Here is an 11,279-nt window from a genome sequence, read left to right on the forward strand (position 1 = left end):
ACTACTTTTAATTTTAAAATACTTTAAAGTTCATTCTGCCACCTTGTTTTAAATACGCTTTCTAATCCTCTCCCTATTTCTTGCTTTACTAGTAATTCTTCAATAATTGTGTTATGAAATTAAAGATAGCATAAAGTTTTCCTAATCATTATGAGGTGATTTCCATACCCTTCCTACATTTGCAAAATCCAGACCAGTCACTCTCTCTGTGCTGAATGATGTTCCCATACTGCAGAGCACAGTCTTGTCCTGATGCTGCCGTGCACTGGCCCACAACCTCAATGCCTGATTAAAACATTGGCCAGCTGGTGCCTGCAATTTATTTGATCAAAACCAAGGAACAACCATAGTCAAAAACAAACATGGGTTCAAACAGTATACCCAGATGAATGAATTATTCATGCCTCTCACCACTGATGGAAAAAAAAAAATCCCAAAGTCCTTCCAGGAGTGCCAGGCCAGAATGTAATTATAGGTAGAGATTACTGCCATTATTATTACTTAGCACTTAATAGAGCACTTTATTTGCAAAGTGTTGATGCTTTAGAGACTTATATTGTTCAGTCCTATGCAAATAAACAGGAGTAAAAACTGGAATGTACACCAACTAACAAAATATTCCCGAGTTCCGCACACAGACATTCTCACTCCCGCAGTCCTTAGCTTGAGGTACCAAATCCAAAGAAGCAATATTTGGACAGTGGAGGCACTTTTACTTTAAATTTGTACTAATATTGGAGATGTAGAATATTTTCTAAAATTTTTACTGGGGGAGGGGGTTATTGACTAAGAATTAACATCAGCGAATTCATGAAACTTCTAAATCACCAGTTCGACCACTCTTCCTTTCTAAACAAAAGCAGTCCCAGAACACATGAAGAGGTTTTTTTCTCTTTATGAGTTGCTTTAACTAGCCCTTTATTTAAGGCCACTGATGAAAATTTGATTCCCAGGAACATTCGCTTTATGCACTAGGATCCCTTACATTTATTGTGTTCAGTATATGAACTTTACATTTCAATTGCCTTTAATAGGAAAGTTTCTTTGGAGTATGTTTTCCAAGCTGCCTGTGCACCTGGGCATGAGTAACACTGTGTGTGAAATGTCATGTTGCAGCATCCCTGGGTCTGCAGTTTGTGCCTATGACATGCTTGACATTGCCAATGTTTTTACTGGGAGATTCAAAGAACAGAAGTCTCCGGATTCCACTTGGACACCAGTTCCTGATGAACGAGTGCCTAAGCCCAGGTACATACAAAATATGCTATTTTGTTGTTGTTAATCCTAACCCAAGGATGTTTTTACCAATGATTTTTAGAGAGGGTGAAATTTGGGGGGGGGGAGAGACTTTGATGTAAGAGAGATTCATGGACTGGTTGCCTCCCAGGCCTGTCCCAACCAGGTCTGTGGACCAAACCTGCAACCCAAGTATGTGCCTTTGACCAGGGATCAAACCCGAGACCCTCTCTAACCACTGAACACACCAACCAGGGCTATATGCTATATTGAACTTCTAGAAATGGTACAGCTTGCTCCTCTGATAATGAATTGTACCAGTGTCTTCCATGCCCATGCCAGCCATACAGATAAGATGCTGGAACAACAGCAAGGCCTATGAGGTCATTCACCTTCATCCACTTAAGCAAAATTCAGGGTTACTTATATTATCTTTAACACAATGACTCTAGTCTTTTGCTTAATCTCTATATCTGTGGTTTATCCATGTAATCCTAGGATGAATAGATCCATTTCGTCCAGCTAGCTCCAATGTCTATGGTCAAGGAAACTGGGGCCCAGAGGGGTATAAAGTGTATTGTGTGCATTCACATAGCTGGATAGATTGTTTCCATTGTCCTTCCCTGCTTCCCTTCAATTTTACAGAAACGCTTGTCTTTAAATCCTAATAAAATGTGGAACAGAAATGGTGTGTGTTCCCTGGATTTCTTGACCAGGCTGGATCAGAGCTGAGTCAAGACTCAGGCCAAGGGCAAGAAGAGAGCAGAGGTGCAGTGGACCTTAACATGTCTCTGGTCTGCCAGGTTCTGGTGTATTTTGGGTCCATAAGAAACCCAAATTCCCCTCTCCCCAAAGTGTGCCCCAGAATTGCCTTCATTGGGAACCTACTGTCCAGAGACCTCTTGGTCCTCTGTAGTCTCCTTCAGTTCCTCACACTAAAGCAGTGAATTCATCCTTTTTAACTGGGATGGGAGAAAACTGTCCCCTAACCCTGTGCCTGCTCTCTCTGTGGTACCCACTGGATACCTTCATTACAGCATTTGCAAGTTACATGGAAACATCCTTGTGTGCCCAGCTTCCTCCACTGAATTTGTGAGCCTCTGGAAGGAAGAAGCCCAATGTCTTTTAAGTTTTTTGGTTTCCAACCATCTCCTCCCACCTCAAGTCCCCCACAGAAAATACCTAGCCCAAGCCATTTAATGGAACTAATTTAGATAATGTGAACCCTGCACCCAGGAGAGAAAGCCTCGTAGTTCTGTCTTCATTGTCTGAATTGTCTGGCATGTGCATACCCTGTTACTTATGGAGAGCAGACTGGGTGCAAAAAGCACACTCTGGCAAAACCTCAGATAGACCTTCTAAGTCGATGTCTGGAACGGTTAGCTACCTTCTAGGTAAGCAGGAGGGGGAATTCAGCCTGAGGGATCAGGTTTCAGGGAGAACATACTTAATGTGTTCTCCTTGGTGTGTAAGCCATGACCAGGAAACATACTGTAAGTGATCTGCCAGTTCCAGATTTGGCAGTGTGTTTACCCTCATCATTCCGCATGCTTGCCTCGCCCCTCTTGCAGATATCGGGATACGCCCACAGGGCTGGCTGTGTCAGTGCCATGACACAGTGCACGCATGGGCCAGACTATGCCATTGCTGTCAGAGTCCAGTTTCCTCTCCTGCACCAGCAGGCAAACCAGCTGTGTGGATAGGCCTGGTGTCAGTGTCTCCCTAATCTGACTTTGCTGAGATGTCCCTTGACTCGAGAAGCCATAGCATTTCTTGTAGAAAAAAGTTTTCACGTCATAATGCCATGACCTTTCAGGAGGGAAGCTTCGGTGTCATTGGCTTTTCATACCTGCCCAAATCAAACAAAACCAAAAACATCCGTAAAAAACAAAATACAGATGTTCTCTGACTCCCAGTGGGAGATGGTTACATGGAGTGTTGCTGGTACATATGCTGGCTCGCGCCTTTTGAGTGCCTTTGTTTTCTACATTTGTGGAAAAGTCAGCTTAATTCTCTCCTTTTGTAGAGCAAATGCCTCGAGAACTTCCAGCAGGGTTTTAGGGTCGATAGAGCAGCCCTGGACATGTGCACACCACACACTCACCCACTTGTTTCGAGCTCCATCACTGTTGATGGAATTTGTTTGTTCTGCTGGGGGGAAGCCAAGCTGCCCCCAGCCAAGGTTGAACTGCCCTGGCGGAGGCTCCTCTATGGCATGCGAGGCGGCCTGGAGGAAATCTAAGCACATTTATTTGGTGGCATCTGCATTGTTCAACTTCCTCCTCTCAGCCTCTGGTACATTTTCCCTCGTGCCAGATGCTTAGAGAAGCAGTTCATTCAAAGAATTAGCCATAAGGCATGAAACACACTCCCTCCCTTTCTTTTTAGGCCGGGTTGCTGTGCTGGCTCATCCTCCTTAGAAAAATACGCAACCTCTAATGACTTTCCTGATGATACCCTGAACTTCATCAAAACGCACCCGCTCATGGACGAGGCCGTGCCTTCTGTCATCAACAGGCCCTGGTTCCTGAGGACGATGGTCAGGTGGGTGCCAAGCACACCGAGTCCTACAGGCATCTTCCCTACTCCATCTCATGCTCATATCAGTGGATCATGTTTTGAAACGGCACAGACATCTTCTGTAATCACATGCATTGGTTCCACTATGAAATGCTGGCGAGTGGGGTGGATGCCACCAAACCCTGCACCCACATTCCCAGTGAGAAGAGTTTGGGTATTTGGGGGCTAACTGGGCACATGACAGCAATTAGAGGAAACAAAAGTATCTCCTTCCCGGGTAGCCCTTTAGTCCAGTCTGTGCAAAAGTGGAGGAGCAGTGAAGGAGAATCAGTCGAGGATGTGGATACCTGTTTGGTTGGATATGGTTGCAAAACAAGCTGCAGATTCCATCCAAGCATTGCGCCTTGGTTGTTAACTTTCAAAGTGGAGCATGAACAAAAGGAGGATTTGCACAAGTATACCAGCATGAAGGTTCATACTTTAGCATTTGTTATCTGAAGTGGTGGCCAACCGAGATGGGATAGCTGATGTGAAATCTGTGAAAGCATTAAGCACTCCTCCTTGTATGTATTTAGAGCTTATTTCCAAACAATTCAACAGGCTTTCCCAAGTACCATCCAGTCTGGGCAATCATCAAACACAAGGTTAATTAAATTTACCACCATTTTTAAACTATGCCTTTATTGAAATATATTAAAGTCTTATAATGGCTCTTGTCCATATGATGGAAACAATATAACTTGCAAGAAGGTCCATATTTTCTGGAACCTTCCATGGTGCTTAGGACAAATAGGTGTCTATGGAGTATTGAATGGCTGAGAAAAAAAGGATGCCCAATAGGACTTATCCTAGATATGTGACAAGGCTGATGCCCTTCACCTTTGCTCTAAATGTATCTTGCTTGGCTGGCACATCCTTCAGAGCTCTCAGTCCTTCTACATACAATTGAAAATCTTTCTAATCTGGCATTTTGTTGATGAGGCTTTACATCGCAGAAGGATGGTATAAAAAAAATGGTAGCCATTGCTTTTCTTTCCAATGTTAAATAAAATGTCAAATGAGTTCCCTTATTCCTCCCCTCTTCAGAGGAGACATGAGCCTTTCCTTGTTGCTCAGGGCAGAGATAATTGTGGAATGGTTTCAGATGGAATGGTTATGGCTGGCTATTTATTATGTAACTTGGCCTCCACACCCCATACCTCTGTTCTCCCCTTGGAGCCATACTAATGCTCTGCATATGGAAGTAACGTACCAGAACAGCTTGAGAGCATTATTTACATGCATATATTTCTCTGGAGGTTATTGCTAGAAAGCTCTGTCACAATTCAATTGTATAAAGTGGGAAGGGGGACACTTGAATGACAGACCAACAGAGAGATGAAGAATGCAATCTTGTCATTTCAGATACCGCCTCACCAAAATTGCGGTAGACACCGCGGCTGGGCCCTATCAGAATCACACTGTGGTTTTCCTGGGATCAGAGAAGGGACTCATCTTGAAGTTCTTGGCCAGAATAGGAAACAGCGGTTTTCTAAATGACAGCCTTTTCCTGGAGGAGATGAGCGTTTACAATCCTGAAAAGTATGTAGAATATTTGGTCCTTTCTCAGTAATTACTTATGTTATTCAGAGAAAGTCAAGGCAGACATAGGTTTTATACATTTTTAGGTGTGGCTTTTAACATTATTTGTGAAAATTTTTTAATACATAAAAGGCATTATTTTCTCCTTGCCAATAATGTATGTATTTATACAGAAACACATATAGATGTGTGTGTGTGTGTGTGTGTGTGTGTGTGTGTGTGTGTATGCATGTACAAGGATCTATTTCACCTTTACTTAGATCAGATTAAGAGATCACTTTGTAGGTTGGGAGGTGGGTATGAGGATGGTGGCAAGAAAAAGAGAACTGACCCGAGGGAAGCTTTTAATGATATTATCCTGCCTTATACAATTAGGTGTAGCTATGATGGAGTAGAAGACAAGAGGATTATGGGATTGCAACTGGACAAAGCAAGCAACTCTCTGTATGTTGCATTCTCCACCTGTGTGATAAAGGTTCCCCTTGGTCGGTGTGAACGACATGGGAAGTGTAAAAAGTATGTACTTTGCCTCATTGCCTATTAGGAAATGCTTAGAAAGGAGGCCTGGGTAGCTCACGGTCATCCTCTTCCTGCAGGACCTGTATCGCCTCCAGAGACCCGTACTGCGGGTGGGTGAAAGAAGGAGGTTCCTGTGCCTATCTGTTGCCTGGCAGCAGGTAAGGCGCCCCAGGTGTGGGAGAGTATAAGGTGCTATCCATTCTATATGTATTAGTTAACTGTGCTTGCACATACCACCACCACTCAGCCTTCTGTGCACAGCCTCATCAATGGGACGGCCAGCCATTCTCCTTCCTTTTCCCATTTCACAGAACACCCCGATATCACAGGTGGCAGATTTCCAATTGATTAATCATGCATCCTCAGGCTGATTGAAAACACAAAGAGAAGAAACGCAGTGGGCTTCTGAGTGTTTCCTGGAGAGAGGGACAGGGATGTGCATGCCTTAATCATCACAATTTGAGAACAGCAGAGAAAAGGAGCAGTTGGGTAACAATTAGATTAGTGATGCAGTTTGCCCAGCCATCGCAAAACGGGCTCCTCTAATTGACCATACAAGGCTGGGAAGAAATTGCAGAGCATTTGTTAAGCGATGCGTTTGTACTGCAAGCATGTTGTATACATCCAATAAATCTTCTCCTGCGCTGAAGAACAGTTGACCCTATTACTCATTAGTAGTCAATTCTTGGCAGTTCTCCAGGAGATCAGCTCGATCGGGGCCGTCTAACATGCCTGTGATTTCGGTGCTTAAAATTGTGACCCGGTCTTTAAATGCTCAGCTGGCATTCGTTAAAAGGTTTCTTTTATGTGTTTACTTCATTGGATGTGAAATCCAAAATAACATTGGAAAAACATCCCATGCATGTCCTTGACAGGTTATGGCAACTCAAGAGAGGTGCCATATGGCAGCACAGTTCTTACTTAGCCAATTCCTTCAACTTCCCCAGATCCAAAGGGGGAACAGAAGGGCTCCCATCACTGACTCTCCTCTCCCATTTTAGAACAGCTAGACAAATAGGCAGAAGGCCACCTCCTGACTACCACCTGCATCATATGAGGGAAAGTATTCCCATAAACAGGGCGAATGATAACTAAGTCTGACCTGGATATTTGACTAATATAAAGGGTTGACGTCTATATTTTATTACATCATCTTTACAAATAGCAATATAGACATGCTACAGTGGTAGCACTTAATATCTTTTCCTGGGACTCTTGAAATGAAGGAGAAAGGATCACAGAGCACAGTGAAAAAAGCTAAGGCAAGATCTTTCTATATTCAAGGCATAACCAGAAGTATGCTCCTGAGGATGGGAGGAGTGAAGACAATACCTGAATGGTCTCAGCAAAATGCACCTCCAAGCCCTCTCTTGTTGGGCCCCACTTAGCCACTGGCCATTTGTATCTTTTAACACTTTGTTATATAAGTTATTGCTAAGCAAAGAAATAGATAAAAATCTAGGAAGGCAAGGGTCAAGGTGAAAGAGAAAGTAGAGGGGGAAATACTTATTTTTAACTAAAGGCCCAGTGCACGAATTCGTGCACATTGAAAAGAAATTAGAAGAAATATTTTAGAGGCTGGGGAGGGACTGCAGGAGGTTGGCTCCAGGGTGTGTCCAGCCTGTCTCGTCCAATCCCAATCAGCCAGACCCCAGCAGCAAGCTAACCTACTGGTTGGAGTGTCTGCCCCCTAGTGGTCAGTGCGTGTCATAGCGACTGGTCAAATGGTCGACTGATAGGTCAGACTCTTAGCATATTAGGTTTTTATAGAGAGAGATTTATAGACTTCCATATTGCTCAGAACAGTGTATTTTAACATTTAAATGTTTAAGACATGCTCAGGGAATCAGAGTAAAAGACAGGTATAAGTAATGCACACACTAATTACCTCCTGAATAATATCTGAATTAACTGCGTAAGCCAAGGCTTCTCTTTGGATAATCTTGTACATAAAACTCATTTCTGTAAATTTCAAAGATATAATTTTCAAGCTGTTATCTACATATTGTTTGCACCTGTCACTCAATTTATCAAACTGTGTTAGTTGCTTTAGTGAAACCCGAGTAATGACTCACATGATTGAATTTGTTTTTCTCCCCCCTCTTTTTCTGAAAGACTAACTTTTGAACAGGACATAGAGCGTGGCAATACAGATGGTCTTGGAGACTGTCACAGTAAGTGAAGCTTTTATCCGTGTTAATCTTTGGGCAGAGAAGTTTTTCTGGAATGGCCTGGAAACATTACCCTGCGTGTGGAACTGAGTACAGCTGGCACCAAAATATGCATAAATAACAGAAACCATCTTCTAAATATCAAATAAAGAAAATAGTGTGTTTTAGAGCCAATGTTATTGTCGATGCTGTTGCTATAAATGCTGGCACCTAGTGCATTATTACAATAGTGAGGAACAGATTCACTTGAGAAGATACTAATTATGCAGAGCAGTAGTTATGTCTGCATTTTCATTTTTTGAAAGCCCGGTTTTGTTGTTTTTTAAAATGTGCTATTTACACTGTAATTTTTAACCAAATATGATAAAAAGGTTGGACATTTTACTCTAGCTTTTTAATTGAATGGAACTGTTTTATTCTTCTTCAACATAGAAACTAACAAAAGTAATTATAATTTTTAAATTGGATTTTTGTCTGTTAACATTTGCAGTAGAAAAAGTTTCAGATATAACCCACTAAGTACAAGGTGACTCAAAGTAACCTTTCATAGAAATTAAACTGTGTGAATCTGAGTTCATTTCAAAAGTTATTAAATGGTAACATTTTAGTTAGAAATTGATGTAAAGGATCCTGGTTCTCCTATTTCTGATTAATATCAAAACTCTCCTGAAAATGCTAAGGTGTCATTCAACTTTCTTATCTTTTATAGAAATCAGATATAATCAAATAAAGAGACATGGCAGCCTTATCTCCAAATTCTTTACATATATTTTTTTTGTTTGCCAATATGATATATTGGCAAAAGCTTATTATGTCTTCACACACAAAATTTAATGAGTTAAGAAATCAGCATAGGAGACAGTGTCATTGCCAAAAGATCTACGTTACTTTTGTGCAGTGAAACAATTTGATCCATGGATGTTAGTCACATTGATGCCTTAAGGCGCTATTTTCAGGAAACAGGTTTTGGTTTCTATGTGTTTCTATGTGAACTGAATTAGCTGACTTTAGTGAATAATTTACATCATAGTTTTATGATCTGGTGGTGTGGACATCTATAGAAAATTGGGGTGTCAATTTGGATTTCATAGGTAAATCTATGAAAAACATGAAAATGGTTGTTAATATCTCCACCAAGTGTCCACTGCACCAGTGGGCTCACGCCACACCTGTATTCTTGGCAGAAAAGCTGAAGGAAGCCTCAGTATTGAGCACAGGGGAGACCCTCTCCCCTAGCCCGTGACTTACTCTTTAACCTCAGCAATCAAGCCTCTGTTTTCCTGTACTCCCCAACCTCATTCCTGCTGAGGCTCTTAGAGGCCTGCTCAGGGCAGGAGGTAGGGCTGAGCGGACCCTCGGCTGCCTATCCGAGTGCCTTCTCAGCTTCCTGTGCTCTGCTGGAGCGTGACCTACTTCATGGGACTTACCTCTTCACAGACAGGCATTCAGAGGCATTAGGTCATTGGTGCACAATGACTCTGCATCAGGATTTTAAGGGGAGATGAGAAAATCACACAGAGCCAGGGCCAGAGGCTGAGGAGCAGGCTGAGTGAACCAGTGTTCTGACCCAGACACAGCACGCACACACAGGTGTATGCTGCCGCTGTGTGCATGTAATTTCTTTTATGTTTTTTAATTACCTAAGTAAACCCCCTGCTGGGTTCAGAACATCGTGATACTGGACAGTTCCTCACAGCAGGGTTGCGAGGATGAAATGAGAGAATGTAAAAAAAGGGTACTTTGTAAGTGTGGGTCCATATGTCACTTATTTTATCCACATATATGGTAGGGCTTAAATTCTCTGAAACACATATAATCACAGTTACCATTTCTTTACTAACTCTTGCTTTTTCTCTGCCTCTTGGCAACAAAAGCAGTGATTCTGAGGAAACTCACTTGGGGAAGGGATGGGGGTGTGAAATTGGACCGAATATAAAGCATCTTATGTTACAAGCTAGAACTGAAATGCACTTACTTAGTGTTGGGTATCACATGTTCTTTCAGTCCTGTATTAGTTCATTCCCACTTACTATGTAAGTCACACTAAGTAGTGTTAGACATTAGTAACCTCTCCTCCCTTTTGTCTTTCAGATTCCTTCGTGGCACTGAATGGTAAGATGACATTACTTGTGATTAATTATCGATGAAACTCTACTTAGGAAAACCTGCTTCACTAATCCTCTTCAGTATTCTCAAACTTTAGGTTTCTCTCTAAATTAATTTTTTTGTCCTCATTATTTTTTTATAGACATTTCAACTCCTCTACCAGATCATGAAATGTCTTACAACACAGTATATGGTCAGTTGATGGATTTCTTTTTTTTTTTTAATTCTTCAAGCCACTCATCCTGTGGTAGTTTATAGTTTTCATCCCTAAACACCATGGACCAGATTCTTTATTACTTCAGGGCCCCAATTCACTAAAATTATTTATAGATTTCATGATGCTTTAAAAATCACTCTGCCTCTATTTGATGTATGAGACTTGAGTCCTACAGTTTAATCCATATAGCATGAAATATGCCAACCTTAGGGATTTTGGTGAATATATTTAATGAGTTCTTGAAGGAGAAAAAATTGCTTTTGGACATAAGTATATCCAAGATAAAAGAATAGTGCCTACAACTACGCGGCCATAACTCTTCAACTGATAGAGAGTAACATTCCCAAAATGCTGACTCTCAGGACCATACCTTCTTCAGGGGAAAATCTATACAGAGTGAACATACCAGCTTCTTACTAGGCAAAACTTTCCAATATAGCATGCAATTGGCCATCTAAATTTAAATTCACAAAGAGTGCAACTATTTAGACATATTTTCATCGAGATTTCCTTAGAATGTGTACAAGGAAGAGTGACAACGTGTAAATGACGTGCACACAGGGCTTATCCCATTGTTCCTGCTCTGAAATGCAGATGCTACATTAAACAAAGCTATTAAATCCATAAACAGATTATTCTGAGTTCTTTATAAGAAAAGTTTAAATGTAGTTGAAACATTCCATTTCTGTTTCTCAAAGTTACACCAAGTATTTATTAGGGTAAACTATTCATGTGTTTTTTAAATATAAAATGAAAAATATGTGTGATGGCAAACTTAAGCTTATGCATTACTAGAGGCCCAGTGCATGAAATTCATGCACGGGTAGGGTCCCTAGAGGCTGTGGGCTCTGGGCCGGGGCCTCCCTTCCCCTGGCCGCCTGCCACCACTGCCGCCAGTCAGGGTGGGGCTGGCCAGAGGGAGGGGCCGG

General features: G+C 41.8%; 1 protein-coding gene across 5 annotated transcripts in view; it reads left to right on the forward strand.

Moving 5' to 3' along the window:
* The window catches only part of SEMA6A (sema domain, transmembrane domain (TM), and cytoplasmic domain, (semaphorin) 6A), a 129,689-nt gene that overhangs the window by 91,281 nt on the left and 27,129 nt on the right, over positions 1-11,279 (forward strand). For 3 of the 5 annotated variants that reach the window (XM_005857344.2, XM_005857345.2, XM_005857346.2), the window contains exons 11-18: positions 1,117-1,248; positions 3,625-3,780; positions 5,161-5,337; positions 5,713-5,853; positions 5,934-6,014; positions 7,972-8,030; positions 10,119-10,139; positions 10,276-10,326. In XM_005857344.2, coding sequence (XP_005857406.1) covers positions 1,117-1,248; positions 3,625-3,780; positions 5,161-5,337; positions 5,713-5,853; positions 5,934-6,014; positions 7,972-8,030; positions 10,119-10,139; positions 10,276-10,326 — 818 coding nt within the window. The remainder of the gene's footprint in view (positions 1-1,116; positions 1,249-3,624; positions 3,781-5,160; positions 5,338-5,712; positions 5,854-5,933; positions 6,015-7,971; positions 8,031-10,118; positions 10,140-10,275; positions 10,327-11,279) is intronic. The other 2 variants (XM_005857347.2, XM_005857348.2) reach the window with 1 other exon arrangement.

This window comes from Myotis brandtii, unplaced genomic scaffold, assembly GCF_000412655.1.
Source record: "Myotis brandtii unplaced genomic scaffold, ASM41265v1 scaffold1105, whole genome shotgun sequence".
NCBI classification, from domain to species: domain Eukaryota; kingdom Metazoa; phylum Chordata; class Mammalia; order Chiroptera; family Vespertilionidae; genus Myotis; species Myotis brandtii.